Consider the following 27,881-nt stretch of genomic DNA (forward strand, 5'->3'; position numbering starts at 1 on the left):
CTGGTAGAGGCTGTCTATCATAGTCTACACCCCCAGGAGAGGCTGTCTATCATAGTCTACACCCCCTGGTAGAGGCTGTCTATCATAGTCTACACCCCCAGGAGAGGTTGTCTATCATAGTCTACACCCCCTGGTAGAGGCTGTCGATCATAGTCTACACCCCCTGGTAGAGGTTGTCTATCATAGTCTACACCCCCTGGTAGAGGCTGTCTATCATAGTCTACACCCCCTGGTAGAGGCTGTCTATCATAGTCTACACCCCCATGACCCCGAATAATATTTGTTAATCAAAAGCAGTTGTTTAAATATCCAAAACCTGTTTCATTTAATGCCGTTGAGACATTTTAATAGAGTGCTGCATATTTAGTTTAAGACTAGTTATAGGTCGGTAGGCACTAGCCTTTGTTGGTAATTACTGCAATATAGTAATACTACTACTAATAATACAACGATTTGAGTAGGTCTGAATCCTAAGCAACCTGCCTATACATTGAAGTACAGCAGACCAACATAGCTACTGTAGCAGGTCAAAGCTGTGTGCTGGAAGAAAAAAAAACCTTGGTATAGCATGGGTGGAGTAGGCATTGTGGTGGTGTAAAACCTTGGTAGAGCATGGGTGGAGTAGGCATTGTGGTGCTGTAAAACCTTGGTGGAGCATGGGTGGAGTAGGCATTGTGGTGCTGTAAAACCTTGGTGGAGCATGGGTGGAGTAGGCATTGTGGTGCTGTAAAACCTTGGTAGAGCATGGGTGGAGGAGGCATTGTGGTGCTGTAAAATCTTGGTGGAACATGGGTGGAGTAGGCATTGTGGTGGTGTAAAACCTTGGTAGAGCATGGGTGGAGTAGGCATTGTGGTGGTGTAAAACCTTGGTAGAGCATGGGTGGAGTAGGCATTGTGGTGGTGTAAAACCTTGGTGGAGCATGGGTGGAGTAGGCATTGTGGTGCTGTAAAACCTTGGTATAGCATGGGTGGAGTAGGCATTGTGGTGCTGTAAAACCTTGGTAGAGCTTGGGTGGAGGAGGCATTGTGGTGCTGTAAAACCTTGGTGGAGCATGGGTGGAGTAGGCATTGTGGTGCTGTAAAACCTTGGTAGAGCTTGGGTGGAGGAGGCATTGTGGTGCTGTAAAACCTTGGTAGAGCTTGGGTGGAGGAGGCATTGTGGTGCTGTAAAACCTTGGTAGAGCTTGGGTGGAGGAGGCATTGTGGTGCTGTAAAACCTTGGTGGAGCATGGGTGGAGTAGGCATTGTGGTGCTGTAAAACCTTGGTAGAGCATGGGTGGAGTAGGCATTGTGGTGCTGTAAAACCTTGGTATAGCATGGGTGGAGTAGGCATTGTGGTGCTGTAAAACCTTGGTGGAGCATGGGTGGAGTAGGCATTGTGGTGCTGTAAAACCTTGGTAGAGCATGGGTGGAGGAGGCATTGTGGTGCTGTAAAACCTTGGTATAGCATGGGTGGAGTAGGCATTGTGGTGCTGTAAAACCTTGGTAGAGCATGGGTGGAGGAGGCATTGTGGTGCTGTAAAACCTTGGTATAGCATGGGTGGAGTAGGCATTGTGGTGCTGTAAAACCTTGGTATAGCATGGGTGGAGTAGGCATTGTGGTGCTGTAAAACCTTGGTATAGCATGGGTGGAGTAGGCATTGTGGTGCTGTAAAACCTTGGTATAGCATGGGTGGAGTAGGCATTGTGGTGCTGTAAAACCTTGGTAGAGCATGGGTGGAGGAGGCATTGTGGTGCTGTAAAACCTTGGTATAGCATGGGTGGAGTAGGCATTGTGGTGCTGTAAAACCTTGGTATAGCATGGGTGGAGTAGGCATTGTGGTGCTGTAAAACCTTGGTATAGCATGGGTGGAGTAGGCATTGTGGTGCTCATGTGAATTTCCTTTATTTTTCATTTTCAGACTAATGCCTACTTCTCACTTAAAATGTAGTTTTGTTGTTTTTAAATCAATCTGGAGTCAGGAACACCTATATCTCAGCTGTTGGACAGAGTGTCTGACTTCATGTAAGAGAACACAATCATATAAGAAAATAGTATTGTCATTCATGTTATTGTAATTACATTTAATCTGCTGCATTAAAAACATACATTTACCTTATAAATATACAAGGCAGCTGGATTGAGGACATGTGATTGAGTATCGAAACAGGACACGATGAATGAATGGACTTACTGTACTGTAAACTAACAGGACTAGCTGTGTTAGGACATGATGAATGAATGGACCTACTGTACTATAAACTAACAGGACTAGCTGTGTTAGGACACGATGAATGAATGGACCTACTGTACTATAAACTAACAGGACTAGCTGTGTTAGGACATGATGAATGAATGGACCTACTGTACTATAAACTAACAGGACTAGCTGTGTTAGGACACGATGAATGAATGGACCTACTGTACTATAAACTAACAGGACTAGCTGTGTTAGGACACGATGAATGAATGGACCTACTGAACTATACACTAACAGGACTAGCTGTGTTAGGACATGATGAATGAATGGACCTACTGTACTATAAACTAACAGGACTAGCTGTGTTAGGACATGATGAATGAATGGACCTACTGTACTATAAACTAACAGGACTAGCTGTGTTAGGACACGATGAATGAATGGACCTACTGTACTATAAACTAACAGGACTAGCTGTGTTAGGACACGATGAATGAATGGACCTACTGTACTATAAACTAACAGGACTAGCTGTGTTAGGACACGATGAATGAATGGACCTACTGTACTATAAACTAACAGGACTAGCTGTGTTAGGACATGATGAATGAATGGACCTACTGTACTATAAACTAACAGGACTAGCTGTGTTAGGACACGATGAATGAATGGACCTACTGTACTATAAACTAACAGGACTAGCTGTGTTAGGACACGATGAATGAATGGACCTACTGTACTATAAACTAACAGGACTAGCTGTGTTAGGACATGATGAATGAATGGACCTACTGTACTATAAACTAACAGGACTAGCTGTGTTAGGACACGATGAATGAATGGACCTACTGTACTATAAACTAACAGGACTAGCTGTGTTAGGACACGATGAATGAATGGACCTACTGAACTATACACTAACAGGACTAGCTGTATTAGGACATGATGAATGAATGGACCTACTGTACTATAAACTAACAGGACTAGCTGTGTTAGGACATGATGAATGAATGGACCTACTGTACTATAAACTAACAGGACTAGCTGTGTTAGGACATGATGAATGAATGGACCTACTGTACTATAAACTAACAGGACTAGCTGTGTTAGGACATGATGAATGAATGGACCTACTGTACTATAAACTAACAGGACTAGCTGTGTGGGGGAAATGCAAAGGACTTGAGTTAGTTCAGTTAAATTACAAAACGACTGGAGAGAATGAAGACAGTCCAGTTTCCTGTCAGACAGGATAGAAGAGGTGAAACAGTATATGGTATCTGGACGTGAGCATGTCAGACAGGATAGAAGAGGTAAAACAGTATATGGTATCTGGACGTTAGCATGTCAGACAGGATAGAAGCGGTAAAACAGTATATGGTATCTGGACGTTAGCATGTCAGACAGGATAGAAGAGGTAAAACAGTATATGGTATCTGGACGTGAGTATGTCAGACAGGATAGAAGAGGTAAAACAGTATATGGTATCTGGACGTGAGCATGTCAGACAGGATAGAAGAGGTAAAACAGTATATGGTATCTGGACGTGAGCATGTCAGACAGGATAGAAGAGGTAAAACAGTATATGGTATCTGGACGTGAGCATGTCAGACAGGATAGAAGAGGTAAAACAGTATATGGTATCTGGACGTTAGCATGTCGGACAGGATAGAAGAGGTAAAACAGTATATGGTATCTGGACGTGAGCATGTCAGACAGGATAGAAGAGGTAAAACAGTATATGGTATCTGGACGTTAGCATGTCGGACAGGATAGAAGAGGTAAAACAGTATATGGTATCTGGACGTGAGCATGTCAGACAGGATAGAAGAGGTAAAACAGTATATGGTATCTGGATGTTAGCATGTCGGACAGGATAGAAGAGGTAAAACAATATATGGTATCTGGATGTTAGCATGTCGGACAGGATAGAAGAGGTAAAACAGTATATGGTATCTGGATGTTAGCATGTCGGACAGGATAGAAGAGGTAAAACAATATATGGTATCTGGATGTTAGCATGTCGGACAGGATAGAAGAGGTAAAACAGTATATGGTATCTGGATGTTAGCATGTCGGACAGGATAGAAGAGGTAAAACAGTATATGGTATCTGGACGTTAGCATGTCGGACAGGATAGAAGAGGTAAAACAGTATATGGTATCTGGACGTGAGCATGTCAGACAGGATAGAAGAGGTAAAACAATATATGGTATCTGGACGTGAGCATGTCAGACAGGATAGAAGAGGTAAAACAATATATGGTATCTGGACGTGAGCATGTCAGACAGGATAGAAGAGGTAAAACAATATATGGTATCTGGACGTGAGCATGTCAGACAGGATAGAAGAGGTAAAACAATATATGGTATCTGGACGTGAGCATGTCAGACAGGATAGAAGAGGTAAAACAGTATATGGTATCTGGACGTGAGCATGTCAGACAGGATAGAAGAGGTAAAACAGTATATGGTATCTGGACGTGAGCATGTCGGACAGGATAGAAGAGGTAAAACAGTATATGGTATCTGGACGTGAGCATGTCGGACAGGATAGAAGAGGTAAAACAGTATATGGTATCTGGACGTGAGCATGTCAGACAGGATAGAAGAGGTAAAACAATATATGGTATCTGGACGTGAGCATGTCAGACAGGATAGAAGAGGTAAAACAGTATATGGTATCTGGACGTGAGCATGTCAGACAGGATAGAAGAGGTAAAACAGTATATGGTATCTGGACGTGAGCATGTCGGACAGGATAGAAGAGGTAAAACAGTATATGGTATCTGGACGTGAGCTTTCTGTCGTGATCAACCATCTTGAGTGATCCATCACTACAGAGTGGTGTGGGATGTTTGGATCCTTATTCAAGCAGTCCTCCATCGAGTAGAGCTGAGGAGATCCGATTGGTGGTTGCGATCTGATTGGTCGGTTCAGGCAGAGGAGAGGATTTGATTGGTCGGTTCAGGCTGAGGAGAAGCCGTCCTCTTCCAGAGCGTCAGAGATCAAGATGGAGATCTGAGAGAACGATGGTCTTTCCTCCGCTTTCTAGAGAGGGAGGGAGGGAGAGAGAGAGGGAGGGGAGAGAGGGAGGGGAGAGAGGGAGGGGAGAGAGATTTTGAGTACATGTCCTCAGTGAAATCAATGTACTGAGCAAATGTCAAATATTACCGTACGACAGACCACGTATTCACCCTGCACACCCTAATTGACTAACAAACAAACCAAAACAAAGGCAAATTCTTCTCATGACTTGTTGATTTCAAAAAAGCTTTTGTCTCAATTTGGCATGAGGGTCTGCTATATAAATTGATGGAAAGTGGTGTTGTGGAAAAACAAATGGCATTATAAAATCCATGTACACAAACAACAAGTGTGTGGTTAAAAATGGCAAAAAACACATTTCTTTCCACAGGGTCAGGGGATGAGACAGGGATGCAGCTTAAGCCCCACCCTCTTCAACATATATATCAATGAATTGGCGCGGGCACTAGAACAGTCTGCAGCACCTGGCCTCACCCTACTAGAATCTGAAGTCAAATGTCTCCTGTTTGCTGATGATCTGGTGCTTCTGTCCCCAACCAAGGAGGGCCTACAGCAGCACCTAGATCTTCTGCACAGATTCTGTCAGACCTGGGCCCTGACAGTAAATCTCTGTAAGACCAAAATAATGGTGTTCCAAAAAAGGTCCAGTCACCAGGACCACAAATTCCATCTAGACACCGTTGCCCTAGAGCACACAAAAAACTATACATACCTCGGCCTAAACACCAGCACCACAGGTAACTTCCACAAAGCTGTGAACGATCTGAGAGACAAGGCAAGAAGGGCCTTCTATGCCATCAAAAGGAACATAAAATTTGACATAAAATTTAGGATCTGGCTAAAAATACTTGAATTAGTTATGGAATCCATTGTCCTTTATGGTTGTGAGGTCTGGGGTATGCTCACCAACCAAGAATTCACAAAATGGGACAAACACCAAATTGAGACTGTATGCAGATTTCTACAAAAATATCCTCCGTGTACAACGTAGAACACCAAATAATGCATGCAGAGCAGAATTAGGCCGATACCCACTAATTATCAAAATCCAGAAAAGAGCTGTTAAATTCTACAACCACATTAAAGGAAGCGATTCCCAAACCTTCCATAACAAAGCCATCACCTACAGAGAGACGAACCTGGAGAAGAGTCCTCTAAGCAAGCTGGTCCTGAGGCTCTGTTCACAAACACAAACACACCCCACAGAGCCCCAGGACAACAGCACAATTAGACCCAACCAAATCATGAGAAAACAAAAAGATAATTACTTTTGGAACTTTTGTGAGTGTAATGTTTACTGTTCATTTTTATTGTTTATTTCACTTTTGTATATTATCTATTTCACTTGCTTTGGCAATGTTAACATATGTTTCCCATGCCAACAAAGCCCCTTCAATTGAATTGAATTGAATTGAATTCTGATATTTCCCTCTAATGGTTCAGGTTAGAAGTTGGAGTAGTTCTGATCCTAGACCTGTGGCTAGTGTCATCTACCTTCTACCTCAAATTCGCAACACAGGAAGTAGGAAGCAGGAAGTGTATGATGTACCTCGTGCCAGCAGAGCTGCATGATGTCATAGATGTTGGGCGTGGCCATCCTGGGTCTGTAGAGACGGTGTCCTCGTGACACCTTCAGCACTACCTCGTGGTTAGGGTTGTGTTCAAACGGCATCTTCCCCTCTGTAAACACCTCCCACATCAACACACCTGACACACACACACACCTGTATCAATATACACACATATGCCTTCATCAATATACACACACAGTGACCACCTACCGAAGGACCAGACGTCAGACTTGCTGCTGTACTTGCAGAAGTTGAAGACTTCAGGAGGAGACCACTTGACTGGGAACTTAGAGCCTGATGAACTAGTGTACTGGTCATCTAGCACGTACCTAACACACACACACACACACACACACACACACACACACACACACACACACACACACACACACACACACACACACACACACACACACACACACGTTAGAACACAAAGAGATTTACACAGACAGAGAGGGATAGAGCAAACTAGAATGCTATTTGTCCCTAAACAGAGAGTACACAGTGGCAGAATACCTGACCACTGTGACTGACACAAACTGAAGGAAAGCTTTGACTATGTACAGACTCAGTGAGCATAGCCTTGCTATTGAGAAAGGCCGCCGTAGGCAGACCTGGCTCTCAAGAGAATACAGGCTATGTGCACACTGCCCACAAAATGAGGTGGAAACTGAGCTGCACTTCCTAACATCCTGCCGAATGTATGACCATATTAGAGACACATATTTCCCTCAGATTACAGAGACTCACAAGGAATTAGAAAACAAACCCAATTTTGATAAACTCCCATATCTACTGGGTGAAATACCACAGTGTGCATCACAGCAGCAAGATTTGTGACCTGTTGCCACAAGAAAAGGTCAACGAGTGAAGAACAAACACCATTGTAAATACAACCCATATTTATGTTTATTTATTTTCCCTTTTGTACTTTAACTATTTGTACATCGTTACAACACTGTATATAGACATAATATGACATTTGAAATGTCTTTATTCTTTTGGAGCGTTTGTGTGTGCAACCTTTCGGTTACTGGCCCAACGATCTAACCACTAGGCTACCTGCCGCCCCTACATTGTCCGTAAGCTTGAGTTAATTTGCACACAAAAAAAATCATACAATGATGGAAAGACCTGTGTGTTGTCCTTGTTAATGCAGACAGAGAAGAGCTCCAACTTCTTAATCATAGCCTCAATTTTGTCCCGCACATTGAATATAGTTGCGGAGAGTCTCTGTAATCCTAGATTCAGATCATTCAGGAGAGAAAAACCATCACCCAGATAGGCCAGTCGTGTGGGAAACTCGTCATCATGCAAGAGGTCAGACAAGTGAAAATGATGGTCAGTAAAGAAAACTTTAAGCTCGTCTCTCAATTGACACCCAGCACACTTCTGTATGTTGTAAAAGCGTTACATGGTCGCTGCCCATATCATTGCATATTGCAGAAAATACACAAGAGTTTAACAAAGTTAACCATTTTCACTGTGGTGTCCAAAACATCTTTCAAGCTGTCAGGCATTCCCTTGGCAGCAAGAGCCTCTCGGTGGATGCTGCAGTGCACCCAAGTGGCGTCGGGAGCAACTGCTTGCCCGCGCGTTACCACTCCACTATGTCTCCCTGTCATGGCTTTTGCTCCATCAGTACAGATACCAACATGAGCAGCAGCTACGTTTGGCTACATACGGACCGTTAGTGGATTTCCCGCGAGAGAGTAATGGTGAATGTGATTGGATGTTAATTATTTGACTAGGCTTCCTGTATTTGACATTGTGTTGTTATTTCGCTGAACACTAGATGGTTTGATTTTATTTTTTGCACTGAAACGAGGCGAGATTTAAAAAACTCACCCAAATGTATAGCCCCGTTGGAAAATATAAATGGACTGTTTGAAAATGTGGAGATTTTTTTTTTTAACCATTTTATTTATTTTTTGTTTGTTAAATGTGAATCACAGTTTTATTTGGTGTACCCCCGACGGCGCATTCCCCAGTTTGGGAATACCTGCTCTATTTCACTTCCTTTGGTAATGTAAACATATATTTCCCAATTTGCCAATAAAGCCCCTTAATTTGAAGTTGAAATTGAGAGAATGGTTTGAGAGTTGAGTGTGTTATTCCGTTACGTACCTGGCCATTCCAAAGTCTGATACCTTCACCACCAGAGCATCGTTCACCAGACAGTTCCTCGCTGCCTAGAGAGAGAGAGACAGAGAGAGAGAGACAGTGATTGGCTGTTACTCTAACCAGGTATGTGCCTACTGGCTGAACGATTCCCCAGCTCTCTCCTGTCGTGACGTGACGATCATTAATGTGATGACTGCTATTTATCGAATAATTACCTACTACGTTTAATTAACAATTAACTCATTAGGAATTTGGGGCACCACGGGAAAAGTTTATTTAATGAGTTACCATCTCCTGAATTAACTCAAGAATATATAGACATCATACCAGTCACCAATTAATAATTTCCTCATATCAGTCTCATTCTGAGCGTCGTTCAAATCAAATCAAATTTTATTGATCACATACACGTGGTTAGCAGATGTTAATGCGAGTGTAGCGAAATGCTTGTTCTTCTAGTTCCGACAATGCAGTAATATCTAACAATTCCTCAACAACTACCTAATAAAGGGATGGAATAAGAATATGTACATATAAACTCAGCAAAAAAAGAAACATCCTCTCACTGTCAACTGCGTTTATTTTCTGCAAACTTAACATGTGTAAATATTTGTATGAACATTACAAGTTACAACAACTGAGACATAAACTGAACAAGTTCCGCAGACATGTGACTAACAGAAATGGAATAATGTGTCCCTGAACAAAGGTGGGGTTAAAATCAAAAGTAACAGTCAGTATCTGGTGTGGACACCAGCTGCATTAACCTGTTATGGCTTAAGTATCAGCAGTGAGTAACCTGGAAAGAGGTGGCCATTTCAAACGGCCTCGTACTCAATTCTTGCTCGTACAATATGCATATTATTATTACTATTGGATAGAAAACACTGTCTAGTTTCTAAAACAGGTTTAATTATTTCTCTAAGTGAAACAGAACTCTTTTTACAGCCCATTTTCTATCCGGAAGTGAGATTTCCAAGAAGCTATGTCTCTCTTCAAGAGACTCTCTATAAAAGGACATGGCACTTAGGACTGTAGAAACACGTCATACGCCTTCCCCTGGTTGTCATGCGGAAGTGAGAGCAGAAATGACTTGAATATCTCGATCAGGGATCGAATACAACCTCTTGGACTGAAAGGACCGACGTAATTCTTTGGGTCGAAGGCGCGAATTTGGTCCTGGACTAGCCTCCTGGAAAATCGTCGTAATAGGTGAATATGACCTCCGGCTTCGATTTTATTTGATACATGTCACAATATCATCCTAAAGCATGTTTTTTCAATATAGTTTAATTATATTATTGAAATTTATTCGGGACTTTAGACGTGATGCGTTGGAGGAATTTGTTCAAGAAGGAGAGGTTAGCGCCGCACCGCCATTGTGCTTGCTAATTCAAGAGGGAAATAGTTCGTTCTGGATCAAAAGAAAGAAAGTTCTGAACAAAGGACCCCTTGGAGAACATTCTGATGGATGATCAACAAAGATAAGGACCCAATTTGGGATGCTTTTTCATATATCTGTCGAACTGTGCTATCGCTACCGTTTGACTAGAATCAATGCTGCTGTGTGCTAGCTATTGTAGTAAGCTAATATAACGATATATTGTGTTTGCGCTGTAAAACACTTCAAAAATCGGAAATATTGGCTCTATTCACAAGATATTTGTCTTTCATTAGCTATCCACCATATATTTTTCTGAAATGTTTTATGATGTGTAATTAGTGGTTGATGTTGGTGTCTGTATTTTCTCTGGCTACTCCCGTGCGATTTCTGACTGTAGCTATGATGGTAGCAGTAATGTAAAACTGATTTATAGCTAAAATATGCAAATTGTTTGAACAAAACATAGATTTATTGTGTAACATGTTATAGGACTGTCATCTGAGGTAGTTTTTTCTAGGTTATTTAGGTTGGTTCTAGGTTAGTTAGGTTGGCTTGTGCATGCTACTTGGATCCTACTTGTCCTGTGAAAAATGTCTGTCCTCTTTTTTATTTGGTGGTGAGCTAACATAAATATATGTGGTGTTTTCTCTGTAAAACATTAAAAAAATCGGACATGTTGGCTGGATTGACAAGATGTTTATCTTTCAAATGCTGTATTGGACTTGTTAATGTGTGAAAGTTAAATATAAAAAAAAAATAGATTTTGAATTTCGCGCCCTGCACTTGAGCTGGATGTTGTCAGAGGTGTACCGATATCGGGCTTGCAGCCCTAACAGGTTTTAAGTACTGCAGTGCATCTCCTCCTCATGGACTGCACCAGATTTGCCAGTTCTTGCTGTGAGATGTTACCCCACTCTTCCACCAAGGCACCTGCAAGTTCCAGGACATTTCTGGGGGGAATGGCCCTAGCCCTCACCCTCCGATCCAACAGGTCCCAGACTTGCTCAATGGGATTGAGATCCGGGCTCTTCGCTGGCCTTGGCAGAACACTGACGTTCCTGTCTTGCAGGAAATCACGCACAGAACGAGCAGTATGGATGGTGGCATTGTCATGCTGGAGGGTCATGTCCGGATGAGACTGCAGGAAGGGTACCACATGAGGGAGGAGGATGTCTTCCCTGTAACGCACAGCGTTGAGATTGCCTGCAATGACAACAAGCTCAGTCCGATGATGCTGTGACACACCGCCCCAGACCATGACGGACCCTCCCGCTCCAGAGTACAGGCCTCGGTGTAACGCTCATTACTTTGACGATAAACGTGAATCCGACCATCACCCCTGGTGAGACAAAACCGCAACTCGTCAGTGGAGAGCACTTTTTGCCGGTCCTGTCTGGTCCAGCGACGGTGGGTTTGTGCCCATAGGCGACGTTGTTGCCGGTGATGTCTGGTGAGGACCTGCCTTACAACAGGCCTACAAGCCCTCAGTCCTGCCTCTCTCAGCCTGTTGTGGACAGTCTGAGCACTGATGGAGGGATTGTGCGTTCCTGGTGTAACTCGGGCAGTTGTTGATGCCATCCTGTACCTGTCCCGCAGGTGTGATGTTTGGATGTACCGATCCTGTGCAGGTGTTGTTACACGTGGTCTGCCACTGTGAGGACGATTAGCTGTCCGTCCTGTCTCCCTGTAGCGCTGTCTTAGGCGTCTCACAGTACGGACATTGCAATTTATTGGCCACATCTGCAGTCCTCATGCCTCCTTGCAACATGCCTAAGGCACGTTCACACATATGATCAAGGACCCTGGGCATCTTTCTTTTGGTGTTTTTCAGAGTCAGTAGAAAGGCCTCTTTAGTGTCCTAAGTTTTCATAACTGTGACCTTAATTGCCTACCGTCTGTAAGCTGTTAGTGTCTTAACGACCGTTCCACAGGTGCATGTTCATTAATTGTTTATGGTTCATTGAACAAGCATGGGAAACCGTGTTTAAACCCTTTACAATGAAGATCTGTGAAGTTATTTGGATTTTTACAAATTATCTTTGAAAAACAGGGTCCTGAAAAAGGGACATTTCTTTTTTTGCTGAGTTTACATACATGGATGAGCGATGACCGAGCGGCATAGGCAAGATGCAATAGATGGTATAAGATACAGTATATACATATGAGATGAGTAATGTAAGATATGTAAACCTTATTAATGTGGCATTGTTTAAAGTGACTAGTGAGTCTATGTAGGCAGCAGCCTCTCTGAGTTAGTGATTGCTGTTTAGCAGTTTCTTTATGAAAATATATAGCCGTAGCAACCGTAGCATTGTTAAGAGGTTATTTTGTCTTCTTCAACCTCGTGTTGCGTTTTCGGGGTCGCGACTATCTTAGCCCAGGGTAAAAAAGGCGGTGTTAACGTCAGGCTGACACGCTCTCTGGGTTCCCTGGGGGGGCGTGGATAGTTACGAGGCAAGGTATCACAATTTACTATGATCTCGTTAAGAGAACTAAAATCACAATCTTGTCGTCACAAAAACATTCTCTTTATCCTGGATATTTTCCACACGTAAAAGTGTGTAAACATTATATACACCGTATGGAAACTCTACAATGTTTTCCTTATAACATCTTCATGCAACTTTTAATGACATCACAAAATAGACATTCGACTTTTCATATTCCATCTCTCATCAGTCCCGATATTCAGATGTTGAAATATATTGTCCCAGTGTCAGTGGTTTGATGTTGTAGTTTTGGGCCGTAAACTCTTCCTAAGACACAAAGACACTCCGATCACCCAAAAGGAATCGTCTGCTGCCTAGGGTTTACGATCGACGTGAGGTGTCATAAAACCCCCACGTCCATCCCTGTCCCCCGCTGCGGGAGAGAGAGAGCTCTGTAGAGCTGATCCACTCTAACCCTGTCCCCCTCTGCGAGAGAGAGCTCTGTAGAGCTGATCCACTCTAACCCTGTCCCCCGCTGCGGGAGAGAGAGAGCTCTGTAGAGCTGATCCACTCCATCCCTGTCCCCCGCTGCAGGAGAGAGAGAGCTCTGTAGAGCTGATCCACTCCATCCCTGTCCCCCGCTGCAGGAGAGAGAGAGCTCTGTAGAGCTGATCCACTCCATCCCTGTCCCCCGCTGCGGGAGAGAGAGAGAGCTCTGTAGAGCTGATCCACTCTAACCCTGTCCCCCGCTGCGGGAGAGAGAGAGCTCTGTAGAGCTGATCCACTCTAACCTGATCTTTTGGATCCTCACAGGAGAGTCATGACACTCCCTATTGGCTTGTTGATCCACTAAGTCTGCCCCTATTAGCTGGTTGACCCACAAAAGTCTCTCCCTATTTGCTAGGTGTCTGTATTATATGATCTTATTGGTTGATAGACTCACCAGGTCTCAGTAAAGACTCTCCCTATTGGTTGATATACTCCCCCAGTCTCTGCGCATTGGCTAGGTGTCCGTAATCTGTAACCATATTGGTTGACAGACTCACCAGGTTTCTCCTATTGGCTGAAATGCACCAGGTCTCTCCCTATTGGATGACAGACTCACCAGGTTTCTCCTATTGGCTGATACGCACCAGGTCTCTCCCTATTGGATGACATACTCACCAGGTCTCTCCCTACTGGTTGACAGACTCACCAGGTCTCTATGTATGAAGCCGTTTGCCTCCAGGTGTTCCATCCCCTCTGAGACGTCCTGACAGATACTCAGTAAGGACCCCGGGCTGAAGGTGTCTCGACGCTGCCTGAAGTAAATTAACCCCAAAAATATTAGAACCTATGACCTGAAGGAGGCTGTTAAGCCGAAACATATGTATGTATGCCCAACCCTCAACTTGGAGGGATGTTAGGTTAAGGTTGGACTGAAAACCTACAGGACGGTAGATCTCCAGGAAGAGGGTCCCCTAACCTCGCTCCCCAACCTCGCTCCCCAACCTCGCTCCCCCAACCTCGCTCCCCCAACCTCGCTCCCCTCCTCGCTCCCCCAACCTCGCTCCCCCAACCTCGCTCCCCTCACCTCGCTCCCCCAACCTCGCTCCCCTAACCTCGCTCCCCTAACCTCGCTCCCCTCCTCGCTCCCCTCACCTCGCTCCCCTCACCTCGCTCCCCTCACCTCGCTCCCCTCCTCGCTCCCCTCACCTCGCTCCCCCAATCTCGCTCCCCAACCTCGCTCCCCTCCTCGCTCCCCTCCTCGCTCCCCCAACCTCGCTCCCCCAATCTCGCTCCCCAACCTCGCTCCCCTCCTCGCTCCCCCAACCTCGCTCCCCTCCTCGCTCCCCCAACCTCGCTCCCCTAACCTCGCTCCCCAACCTCGCTCCCCTCCTCGCTCCCCTCACCTCGCTCCCCTCACCTCGCTCCCCTCACCTCGCTCCCCTCCTCGCTCCCCTCACCTCGCTCCCCCAACCTCGCTCCCCAACCTCGCTCCCCTCCTCGCTCCCCCAACCTCGCTCCCCTCCTCGCTCCCCTAACCTCGCTCCCCCAATCTCGCTCCCCAACCTCGCTCCCCTCCTCGCTCCCCCAACCTCGCTCCCCTCCTCGCTCCCCCAACCTCGCTCCCCTAACCTCGCTCCCCAACCTCGCTCCCCTCCTCGCTCCCCCAATCTCGCTCCCCTCACCTCGCTCCTCAACCTCGCTCCCCTCACCTCGCTCCCCAACCTCGCTCCCCTCACCTCGCTCCCCTCACCTCGCTCCCCCAACCTCGCTCCCCCAACCTCGCTCCCCAACCTCGCTCCCCTCCTCGCTCCCCCAACCTCGCTCCCCTCCTCGCTCCCCTAACCTCGCTCCCCTAACCTCGCTCCCCTAACCTCGCTCCCCCAACCTCGCTCCCCTCCTCGCTCCCCCAACCTCGCTCCCCCAACCTCGCTCCCCTCCTCGCTCCCCCAATCTCGCTCCCCTAACCTCGCTCCCCCAACCTCGCTCCCCCAATCTCGCTCCCCTAACCTCGCTCCCCCAATCTCGCTCCCCCAATCTCGCTCCCCTAACCTCGCTCCCCTCCTCGCTCCCCCAATCTCGCTCCCCCAACTTCGCTCCCCCAACCTCGCTCCCCCAACCTCGCTCCCCTAACCTCGCTCCCCCTCCTCGCTCCCCAACCTCGCTCCCCTACTCGCTCCCCAACCTCGCTCCCCTAACCTCGCTCCCCAACCTCGCTCCCCCAACCTCGCTTCCCAACCTCCCCCCTTCCTCGCTCCCCATCCTCGCTCCCTAATCTCGCTCCCCTCCTCGCTCCCCAACCTCGCTCCCCTCACCTCGCTCCCCCAACCTCGCTCCCCCAACCTCGCTCTCCCAACCTCGCTCTCCACCTCGCTCCCCTCCCTAACCTCGCTCCCCTCCCTAACCTCGCTCCCCTCCCTAACCTCGCTCCCCAACCTCCCTCCCCTCCTCACTCCCCCAACCTCCCTCCCCTCCTCCCTCCCCTCCTCGCTCCCCTCCTCGCTCCCCCAACCTCGCTCCCCACCTCGCTCCCCACCTCGCTCCCCTCCTCCCTCCTCCCTCCCCTCTCCCAACCTCACTCCCCCAACCTCCCTCCCCTCCTCACTCCCCCAACCTCCCTCCCCTCCTCACTCCCCCAACCTCCCTCCCCTCCTCACTCCCCCAACCTCCCTCCTCTCCTCGCTCCCCCAACTTCGCTCCCTAACCTCGCTCCCTAACCTCGCTCCCCCAACCTCGCTCCCTAACCTCGCTCCCCTCCTCGCTACCCAACCTCGCTCCCCCAACCTCGCTCCCAACCTCGCTTCCCTCCTCGCTCCCTAACCTCGCTCCCTAACCTCGCTCCCTAACCTCGCTCCCCCTCCTCGCCCCCCTCCTCGCTCCCTAACCTCGCTCCCCCTCCTCGCTCCCCCTCCTCGCTCCCCCTCCTCGCTCCCTAACCTCGCTCCCCCTCCTCGCCCCCCTCCTCGCTCCCTAACCTCGCTCCCCCTCCTCGCCCCCCTCCTCGCTCCCCCTCCTCGCTCCCCCTCCTCGCTCCCCCTCCTTGCTCCCTAACCTCGCTCCCCCTCCTCGCCCCCCTCCTCGCCCCCCTCCTCGCTCCCTAACCTCGCTCCCCCTCCTCGCTCCCCCTCCTCGCTCCCTAACCTCGCTCCCCCTCCTCGCCCCCCCTCCTCGCTCCCTAACCTCGCTCCCTAACCTCGCTCCCCTCCTCGCTCCCTCTCCTCGCTCCCCCTCCTCGCTCCCTAACCTCGCCCCCCTCCTCGCTCCCTAATCTCGCTCCCCAACCTCGCCCCCCTCCTCGCTCCCTAACCTCGCCCCCCTCCTCGCTCCCTAACCTCGCCCCCCTCCTCGCTCCCTAACCTCGCCCCCCTAACCTCGCCCCCCTAACCTCGCCCCCCTAACCTCGCTCCCCCTCCTCGCTCCCCCTCCTCGCTCCACTCACATAACATACTCTGATGCTATCGTGAAATATTGAAAAATGAAGTAAGCTTCATGCAACGTATTTTTGACCTATCTACGTTTTTGGCCTTTTCTTACCTGATGTAATTGAGCAGACATCCCAGTTCCATGAACTCTGACACAATGTAGATGGGTTTCTGATGGGTACACACTCCATATAGCTGCACCAGTTTAGGATGGGAGAGACGCCTGCCACACACACACACACACACACACACACACACACACACACACACACACACACACACGCACACACGGTAACATTGTGGGTCATCTGTACATCCAATCCGTCTATCAATGTGTGCAGGATTCCTCTGTGAAGTCCTGTGTGTGATGTATTCTAGTCACATCATAACCTTGGCTTCCTCTAGGAAGTCCTGTGTGGGATGTATTCTACGCACATCATAACCTTGGCTTCCTCTAGGAAGTCCTGTGTGGGATGTATTCTACGCACATCATAACCTTGGCTTCCTCTAGGAAGTCCTGTGTGTGATGTATTCTACGTACATCATAACCTTGGCTTCCTCTAGGAAGTCCTGTGTGTGATGTATTCTACGCACATCATAACCTTGGCTTCCTTTAGGAAGTCCTGTGTGTGATGTATTCTACTCACATCATAACCCTGGCTTCCTCTAGGAAGTCCTGTGATTTATTCTACTCACATCATAACCTTGGCTTCCTCTAGGAAGTCCTGTGATGTATTCTACTCACATCATAACCTTGGCTTCCTCTAGGAAGTCCTGTGATGTATTCTAGTCACATCATAACCTTGGCTTCCTCTAGGAAGTCCTGTGATATATTCTAGTCACATCATAACCTTGGCTTCCTCTAGGAAGTCCTGTGTGTGATGTATTCTACTCACATCATAACCCTGGCTTCCTCTAGGAAGTCCTGTGATTTATTCTACTCACATCATAACCCTGGCTTCCTCTAGGAAGTCCTGTGATTTATTCTACTCACATCATAACCTTGGCTTCCTCTAGGAAGTCCTGTAATGTATTCTACTCACATCATAACCTTGGCTTCCTCTAGGAAGTCCTGTGTGTGATGTATTCTACTCACATCATAACCCTGGCTTCCTCTAGGAAGTCCCGTGTGTGATGTATTCTACTCACATCATAACCCTGGCTTCCTCTAGAAAGTCCTCTTCGTACATGGCTCCCTCTCTGATAGCCTTGATGGCTACCTTGTGTTGAGCTCTCCATTTCCCCAGCCGCACCACCCCAAACTGACCGCTGCCCAGCTCCTTCATGAAGGTCAGCTCAACAGGGTTGATCTCCCACTTCTCTGTATGGAGTAGAGTAGAGTACTGGAGTAGAGTACTGGTGTAGAGTAGAGTACTGGTGTATAGTACTGGAGTAGAGTAGAGTACTGGTGTAGAGTACTGGAGTAGAGTAGAGTACTGGTGTAGAGTACTGGAGTAGAGTAGAGTACTGGTGTAGAGTACTGGAGTAGAGTAGAGTACTGGTGTAGAGTACTGGAGTAGAGTAGAGTACTGGTGTAGAGTACTGGAGTAGAGTAGAGTACTGGTGTAGAGTACTGGAGTAGAGTAGAGTACTGGTGTAGAGTACTGGAGTAGAGTAGAGTACTGGAGTAGAGTAGAGTACTAGTGTAGAGTAGAGTACTGGTGTAGAGTACTGGAGTAGAGTAGAGTACTGGTGTAGAGTACTGGAGTAGAGTAGAGTACTGGAGTAGAGTACTGGAGTAGAGTAGAGTACTGGAGTAGAGTACTGGAGTAGAGTACTGGTGTAGAGTAGAGTACTGGTGTAGAGTACTGGAGTAGAGTACTGGTGTAGAGTACTGGTGTAGAGCAGAGTACTGGAGTAAAGTAGAGTACTGGTGTAGAGCAGAGTACTGGTGTAGAGTACTGGAGTAGAGTAGAGTACTGGTGTAGAGTACTGGAGTAGAGTAGAGTACTGGTGTAGAGTACTGGAGTAGAGTAGAGTACTGGTGTAGAGTACTGGAGTAGAGTAGAGTACTGGTGTAGAGTACTGGAGTAGAGTAGAGTACTGGTGTAGAGTACTGGAGTAGAGTAGAGTACTGGTGTAGAGTACTGGAGTAGAGTAGAGTACTGGTGTAGAGTACTGGAGTAGAGTAGAGTACTGGTGTAGAGTACTGGAGTAGAGTAGAGTACTGGAGTAGAGTAGAGTACTAGTGTAGAGTAGAGTACTGGAGTAGAGTACTGGTGTAGAGTAGAGTACTGGAGTAGAGTAGAGTACTAGTGTAGAGTAGAGTACTGGTGTAGAGTACTGGAGTAGAGTAGAGTACTGGTGTAGAGTACTGGAGTAGAGTAGAGTACTGGAGTAGAGTACTGGAGTAGAGTAGAGTACTGGAGTAGAGTACTGGAGTAGAGTACTGGTGTAGAGTAGAGTACTGGTGTAGAGTACTGGAGTAGAGTACTGGTGTAGAGTACTGGTGTAGAGCAGAGTACTGGAGTAAAGTAGAGTACTGGTGTAGAGCAGAGTACTGGTGTAGAGTACTGGAGTAGAGTAGAGTACTGGAGTAAAGTAGAGTACTGGTGTAGAGTAGAGTACTGGTGTAGAGTACTGGAGTAGAGTAGAGTACTGGTGTAGAGTACTGGAGTAGAGTAGAGTACTGGTGTAGAGTACTGGAGTAGAGTAGAGTACTGGTGTAGAGTACTGGAGTAGAGTAGAGTACTGGTGTAGAGTACTGGAGTAGAGTAGAGTACTGGTGTAGAGTACTGGAGTAGAGTAGAGTAGAGTACTAGTGTAGAGTAGAGTACTGGAGTAGAGTACTGGTGTAGAGTAGAGTACTGGAGTAGAGTAGAGTACTAGTGTAGAGTAGAGTACTGGTGTAGAGTACTGGAGTAGAGTAGAGTACTGGTGTAGAGTACTGGAGTAGAGTAGAGTACTGGAGTAGAGTACTGGAGTAGAGTAGAGTACTGGAGTAGAGTACTGGAGTAGAGTACTGGTGTAGAGTAGAGTACTGGTGTAGAGTACTGGAGTAGAGTACTGGTGTAGAGTACTGGTGTAGAGCAGAGTACTGGAGTAAAGTAGAGTACTGGTGTAGAGCAGAGTACTGGTGTAGAGTACTGGAGTAGAGTAGAGTCCTGGTGTAGAGTACTGGAGTAGAGTAGAGTACTGGAGTAAAGTAGAGTACTGGTGTAGAGTAGAGTACTGACTGGTGTAGAGTACTGGAGTAGAGTACTGGAGTAGAGTAGAGTACTGGAGTAAAGTAGAGTACTGGTGTAGAGTAGAGTACTGGAGTAGAGTACTGGTGTAGAGTACTGGTGTAGAGTAGAGTACTGGTGTAGAGTACTGGAGTAGAGTAGAGTACTGGAGTAGAGTACTGGAGTAGAGTACTGGAGTAGAGTAGAGTACTGGAGTAGAGTACTGGTGTAGAGTAGAGTACTGGAGTAGAGTAGAGTACTGGAGTAGAGTACTGGAGTAGAGTACTGGTGTAGAGTAGAGTACTGGTGTAGAGTACTAGTGTAGAGTACTGGTGTAGAGTAGAGTACTGGTGTAGAGTAGAGTACTGGTGTAGAGTAGAGTACTGGTGTAGAGTACTGGTGTAGAGTAGAGTACTGGTGTAGAGTAGAGTACTGGTGTAGAGTAGAGTACTAGAGTAGAGTACTGGTGTAGAGTACTAGAGTAGAGTACTGGTGTAGAGTAAAGTACTAGAGTAGAGTACTGGTGTAGAGTACTGGTGTGGAGTAGAGTACTGGAGTAGAGTACTGGTGTAGAGTAGAGTACTGGTGTAGAGTACTGGAGTAGAGTAGAGTACTGGTGTAGAGTACTGGAGTAGAGTAGAGTACTGGTGTAGAGTAGAGTACTGGAGTAGAGTAGAGTACTGGTGTAGAGTAGAGTACTGGTGTAGAGTACTGGAGTAGAGTAGAGTACTGGTGTAGAGTAGAGTACTGGTGTAGAGTACTGGTGTAGAGTACTGGTGTAGAGTAGAGTACTGGTGTAGAGTAGAGTACTGGTATAGAGTACTGGTGTAGAGTAGAGTACTGGTGTAGAGTAGAGTACTGGAGTAGAGTAGAGTACTGGTGTAGAGTAGAGTACTGGTGTAGAGTAGAGTACTAGTGTAGAGTACTGGTGTAGAGTAGAGTACTGGTGTAGAGTACTAGTGTAGAGTACTGGTGTAGAGTAGAGTACTGGTGTAGAGTACTGGTGTAGAGTAGAGTACTGGTGTAGAGTAGAGTACTGGTGTAGAGTACTAGTGTAGAGTACTGGTGTAGAGTACTGGTGTAGAGTACTGGTGTAGAGTAGAGTACTGGTGTAGAGTAGAGTACTAGTGTAGAGTACTGGAGTAGAGTAGAGTACTGGTGTAGAGTAGAGTACTGGTGTAGGGTAGAGTACTGGTGTAGAGTACTGGTGTAGAGTACTGGTGTAGAGTACTGGTGTAGAGTAGAGTACTGGTGTAGTGTAGAGTACTAGTGTAGAGTACTGGTATAGAGTAGAGTACTGGTGTAGAGTAGAGTACTGGTGTAGAGTAGAGTACTGGTGTAGAGTAGAGTACTGGTGTAGAGTAGAGTACTGGTGTAGTGTAGAGTACTAGTGTAGAGTACTGGTGTAGAGTAGAGTATAGAGTAGAGTACTGGTATAGAGTACTGGTGTAGAGTAGAGTACTGGAGTAGAGTAGAGTACTGGAGTAGAGTAGAGTACTGGTGTAGAGTAGAGTACTGGTGTAGAGTACTGGTGTAGAGTACTGGAGTAGAGTAGAGTAATGGAGTAGAGTAGAGTACTGGTGTAGAGTACAGTAGAATAGAGCAGAGCACAGTAGAATCTCACCGTAGCTAAAGCCTGCTGTGGAGGGGGCCAATCCATCCTTCTGTCCTACTGGATATCTCAACCTGGCTACTAGACCTGAGAGAGAGAGAGAGAGAGAGAGAGAGAGAGAGGAGCGAGAGAGAGAGGAGAGAAGAGGGACAGAGAGAGACAGAGAGGGAGGGAGAGAGGAGAGAGGAGAGAGGGAGAGAAGAGGGACAGAGAGAGAGAGAGCGAGAGAGAGAGAGAGAGAGAGGAGAGAAGAGAAGAGGGACAGAGAGAGAGAGAGAGGAGAGAAGAGGGACAGAGCGAGAGAGAGAGAGGAGAGGAGAGAAGAGGGACAGAGAGAGAAGAGAATAGGGACAGAGAGAGAGAAAGAGAGAGGAGGGGGCAGAGAGAGAAAAAGGGAGAGAGGTAATGGTTACTGTTCATTTTTATTGTTAATTTCACTTTTGTATATTATCTACTTCACTTGCTTTGGCAATATGTACATTGTTACGTCATGCCAATAAAGCAAATTGATTTGAATTGAATTGAATTGAGAGAGAGAGCGAGAGAGAGAGAGAGCGAGACAGAGCGAGAGCGAGAGCGAGAGCGAGAGCGAGAGAGAGAGAGAGAGCTCATGAGCTCATGGGCTCCTGAGTTCTGCAAAAAATAGAATTATAGTTAGATAAATGTAGATAAACTTGGATTTTTATTCGCAAGGACTTATACAGGATACTACCCTCTACATCAAAACTTTCAAACCAAATCAAAATTCCAGACCTAAAACCTTGATTTGGATTCTTACTACCAAGAACTATCAAGTTAAAACTTCTAACAAACCAAAACCTGCTGAAGAAACACAGCAGAACCTGTAAATACCATCCAACACTGAATGAGTAATGTTCAGTCTGGACCTGTAAATACATCCAACACTGAGTGAGTAATGTTCAGTCTGGACCTGTAAATACCATCCAACACTGAGTGAGTAATGTTCAGTCTGGACCTGTAAATACATCCAACACTGAGTGAGTAATGTTCAGTCTGAACCTGTAAATACCATCCAACACTGAGAGAGTAATGTTCAGTCTGAAACTGTAAATACCATCCAACACTGAGAGAGTAATGTTCAGTCTGAAACTGTAAATACCATCCAACACTGAGTGAGTAATGTTCAGTCTGGACCTGGAAATACATCCAACACTGAGTGAGTAATGTTCAGTCTGAACCTGTAAATACCATCCAACACAACACTGAGTGAGTAATGTTCAGTCTGGACCTGTAAATACCATCCAACACTGAGAGAGTAATGTTCAGTCTGAACCTGTAAATACCATCCAACACTGAGTGAGTAATGTTCAGTCTGGACCTGTAAATACATCCAACACTGAGTGAGTAATGTTCAGTCTGAACCTGTAAATACCATCCAACACTGAGAGAGTAATGTTCAGTCTGGACCTGGAAATACCATCCAACACAACACTGAGTGAGTAATGTTCAGTCTGAACCTGTAAATACCATCCAACACTGAGTGAGTAATGTTCAGTCTGAACCTGTAAATACCATCCAACACTGAGTGAGTAATGTTCAGTCTGAACCTGTAAATACCGTCCAACACAACACTGAGTGAGTAATGTTCAGTCTGGACCTGTAAATACATCCAACACTGAGTGAGTAATGTTCAGTCTGAACCTGTAAATACCGTCCAACACAACACTGAATGAGTAATGTTCAGTCTGGACCTGTAAATACATCCAACACAACACTGAGTGAGTAATGTTCAGTCTGGACCTGTAAATACCATCCAACACAACACTGAATGAGTAATGTTCAGTCTGAACCTGTAAATACCATCCAACACAACACTGAGTGAGTAATGTTCAGTCTGGACCTGTAAATACCATCCAAAACAACACTGAGTGAGTAATGTTCAGTCTGGACCTGTAAATACCATCCAACACAACACTGAGTGAGTAATGTTCACTCTGAACCTGTAAATACATCCAACACAACACTGAGTGAGTAATGTTCAGTCTGAACCTGTAAATACATCCAACACTGAGTGAGTAATGTTCAGTCTGGACCTGGAAATACATCCAACACAACACTGAGTGAGTAATGTTCAGTCTGGACCTGTAAATACATCCAACACAACACTGAGTGAGTAATGTTCAGTCTGAACCTGTAAATACCATCCAACACAAACACTGAGTGAGTAATGTTCAGTCTGAACCTGGAAATACCATCCAACACAACACTGAGAGAGTAATGTTCAGTCTGGACCTGGAAATACCATCCAATACAACACTGAGTGAGTAATGTTCAGTCTGAACCTGGAAATACCATCCAACACAACACTGAGAGAGTAATGTTCAGTCTGGACCTGTAAATACATCCAACACAACACTGAATGAGTAATGTTCAGTCTGGACCTGTAAATACATCCAACACAACACTGAGTGAGTAATGTTCAGTCTGGACCTGGAAATACCATCCAACACAAACACTGAGTGAGTAATATTCAGTCTGGACCTGTAAATACCATCCAACACTGAGTGAGTAGTGTTCAGTCTGAACCTGTAAATACATCCAACACAACACTGAGAGAGTAATGTTCAGTCTGAACCTGTAAATACCATCCAACACAAACACTGAGTGAGTAATGTTCAGTCTGAACCTGGAAATACCATCCAACACAACACTGAGTGAGTAATGTTCAGTCTGGACCTGTAAATACCATCCAACACAACACTGAATGAGTAATGTTCAGTCTGAACCTGTAAATACCATCCAACACAACACTGAGTGAGTAATGTTCAGTCTGAACCTGGAAATACCATCCAACACAACACTGAGTGAGTAATGTTCAGTCTGGACCTGTAAATACATCCAACACAACACTGAGTGAGTAATGTTCAGTCTGGACCTGTAAATACCATCCAACACAAACACTGAGTGAGTAATATTCAGTCTGGACCTGTAAATACATCCAACACAACACTGAGTGAGTAATGTTCAGTCTGAACCTGTAAATACCATCCAACACAAACACTGAGTGAGTAATGTTCAGTCTGGACCTGTAAATACATCCAACACAACACTGAGTGAGTAATGTTCAGTCTGAACCTGTAAATACATCCAACACAACACTGAGTGAGTAATGTTCAGTCTGGACCTGTAAATACCATCCAACACAAACACTGAGTGAGTAATATTCAGTCTGGACCTGTAAATACCATCCAACACAACACTGAGTGAGTAATGTTCAGTCTGGACCTGTAAATACCATCCAACACAAACACTGAGTGAGTAATATTCAGTCTGGACCTGTAAATACCATCCAACACAAACACTGAGTGAGTAATATTCAGTCTGGACCTGTAAATACCATCCAACACAACACTGAGTGAGTAATGTTCAGTCTGGACCTGTAAATACCATCCAACACAACACTGAGTGAGTAATGTTCAGTCTGGACCTGTAAATACATCCAACACTGAGTAAGTAATGTTCAGTCTGGACCTGTAAATACATCCAACACAACACTGAATGAGTAATGTTCAGTCTGAACCTGTAAATACCATCCAACACAACACTGAGTGAGTAATGTTCAGTCTGAACCTGGAAATACCATCCAACACAACACTGAGTGAGTAATGTTCAGTCTGGACCTGTAAATACATCCAACACAACACTGAGTGAGTAATATTCAGTCTGGACCTGTAAATACCATCCAACACAACACTGAGTGAGTAATGTTTAGTCTGGACCTGTAAATACCATCCAACACAAACACTGAGTGAGTAATATTCAGTCTGGACCTGTAAATACCATCCAACACAACACTGAGTGAGTAATGTTCAGTCTGGACCTGTAAATACCATCCAACACAACACTGAGTGAGTAATGTTCAGTCTGGACCTGTAAATACATCCAACACAACACTGAGTGAGTAATGTTCAGTCTGAACCTGTAAATACATCCAACACAACACTGAGAGAGTAATGTTCAGTCTGGACCTGTAAATACATCCAACACAACACTGAGTGAGAAATGTTCAGTCTGGACCTGTAAATACATCCAACACAACACTGAGTGAGTAATGTTCAGTCTGGACCTGTAAATACCACCCAACACAACACTGAGTGAGTAATGTTCAGTCTGGACCTGTAAATACCATCCATCACAACACTGAGTGAGTAATGTTCAGTCTGGACCTGTAAATGCATCCAACACTGAGTGAGTAATGTTCAGTCTGGACCTGGAAATACCATCCAACACAACACTGAGTGAGTAATGTTCAGTCTGGACCTGTAAATACATCCAACACAACACTGAGTGAGTAATGTTCAGTCTGAACCTGTAAATACCATCCAACACAACACTGAGTGAGTAATGTTCAGTCTGGACCTGTAAATACATCCAACACTGAGAGAGTAATGTTCAGTCTGAACCTGTAAATACCATCCCACACAACACTGAGTGAGTAATGTTCAGTCTGAACCTGTAAATAAATCCAACACTGAGTGAGTAATGTTCAGTCTGAACCTGGAAATACCATCCAACACAACACTGAATGAGTAATGTTCAGTCTGGACCTGTAAATACATCCAACACTGAATGAGTAATGTTCAGTCTGGACCTGTAAATAAATCCAACACAACACTGAGTGAATAATGTTCAGTCTGGACCTGTAAATACATCCAACACTGAGTGAGTAATGTTCAGTCTGGACCTCTAAATACATCCAACACTGAATGAGTAATGTTCAGTCTGGACCTGTAAATACATCCAACACAACACTGAGTGAGTAATGTTCAGTCTGAACCTGTAAATACATCCAACACAACACTGAGTGAGTAATGTTCAGTCTGAACCTGGAAATACATCCAACACAACACTGAGTGAGTAATGTTCAGTCTGAACCTGGAAATACCATCCAACACAACACTGAGTGAGTAATGTTCAGTCTGGACCTCTAAATACATCCAACACTGAATGAGTAATGTTCAGTCTGGACCTGTAAATACATCCAACACAACACTGAGTGAGTAATGTTCAGTCTGAACCTGTAAATACATCCAACACAACACTGAGTGAGTAATGTTCAGTCTGAACCTGGAAATACATCCAACACAACACTGAGTGAGTAATGTTCAGTCTGAACCTGGAAATACCATCCAACACAACACTGAGTGAGTAATGTTCAGTCTGGACCTGTAAATACATCCAACACAACACTGAGTGAGTAATGTTCAGTCTGGACCTGTAAATACCATCCAACACTGAGTGAGTAATGTTCAGTCTGGACCTGTAAATACATCCAACACTGAGTGAGTAATGTTCAGTCTGAACCTGGAAATACCATCCAACACAACACTGAGTGAGTAATGTTCAGTCTGGACCTGGAAATACATCCAACACTGAGTGAGTAATGTTCAGTCTGGACCTGGAAATACCATCCAACACAACACTGAGTGAGTAATGTTCAGTCTGAACCTGTAAATACCATCCAACACAACACTGAGTGAGTAATGTTCAGTCTGGACCTGTAAATACATCCAACACAACACTGAGTGAGTAATGTTCAGTCTGGACCTGTAAATACATCCAACACTGAGTGAGTAATGTTCAGTCTGGACCTGGAAATACATCCAACACAACACTGAGTGAGTAATGTTCTGTCTGAACCTGTAAATACCATCCAACACAACACTGAGTGAGTAATGTTCAGTCTGGACCTGTAAATACATCCAACACAACACTGAGTGAGTAATGTTCAGTCTGAACCTGTAAATACCATCCAACACAACACTGAGTGAGTAATGTTCAGTCTGGACCTGTAAATACATCCAACACAACACTGAGTGAGTAATGTTCAGTCTGAACCTGTAAATACCATCCAACACAACACTGAGTGAGTAATGTTCAGTCTGGACCTGTAAATACCATCCAACACAACACTGAGTGAGTAATGTTCAGTCTGGACCTGTAAATACCATCCAACACAACACTGAGTGAGTAATGTTCAGTCTGGACCTGTAAATACCATCCAACACAACACTGAGTGAGTAATGTTCAGTCTGGACCTGTAAATACCATCCAACACAACACTGAGTGAGTAATGTTCAGTCTGGACCTGTAAATACCATCCAACACAACACTGAGTGAGTAATGTTCAGTCTGGACCTGTAAATACCATCCAACACAACACTGAGTGAGTAATGTTCAGTCTGGACCTGTAAATACCATCCAACACAACACTGAGTGAGTAATGTTCAGTCTGGACCTGTAAATACATCCAACACAACACTGAGTGAGTAATGTTCAGTCTGGACCTGTAAATACATCCAACACAACACTGAGTGAGTAATGTTCAGTCTGAACCTGTAAATACCATCCAACACAACACTGAGTGAGTAATGTTCAGTCTGGACCTGTAAATACCATCCAACACAACACTGAGTGAGTAATGTTCAGTCTGGACCTGTA

At 45.5% G+C, this 27,881-nt stretch overlaps 1 protein-coding gene across 5 annotated transcripts in view; it reads right to left on the minus strand.

The window, feature by feature from the left end:
* Positions 1–2,035: 2,035 nt before the first annotated feature.
* Positions 2,036–27,881, minus strand: part of LOC139534760 (tyrosine-protein kinase Tec-like) — a 114,720-nt gene continuing 88,874 nt past the window's right edge. For 2 of the 5 annotated variants that reach the window (XM_071334186.1, XM_071334184.1), the window contains 8 exons: positions 21,432–21,506; positions 17,793–17,964; positions 16,756–16,866; positions 13,931–14,036; positions 8,926–8,990; positions 7,009–7,127; positions 6,777–6,934; positions 2,036–5,230 (listed from right to left, as the gene is read on the minus strand). In XM_071334186.1, coding sequence (XP_071190287.1) covers positions 5,147–5,230; positions 6,777–6,934; positions 7,009–7,127; positions 8,926–8,990; positions 13,931–14,036; positions 16,756–16,866; positions 17,793–17,964; positions 21,432–21,506 — 890 coding nt within the window. In that variant the 3' untranslated portion in view covers positions 2,036–5,146. The remainder of the gene's footprint in view (positions 5,231–6,776; positions 6,935–7,008; positions 7,128–8,925; positions 8,991–13,930; positions 14,037–16,755; positions 16,867–17,792; positions 17,965–21,431; positions 21,507–27,881) is intronic. The other 3 variants (XR_011667006.1, XR_011667007.1, XR_011667008.1) reach the window with 3 other exon arrangements.

This window comes from Salvelinus alpinus, chromosome 11, assembly GCF_045679555.1.
Source record: "Salvelinus alpinus chromosome 11, SLU_Salpinus.1, whole genome shotgun sequence".
Taxonomy (NCBI): Eukaryota; Metazoa; Chordata; class Actinopteri; order Salmoniformes; family Salmonidae; genus Salvelinus; species Salvelinus alpinus.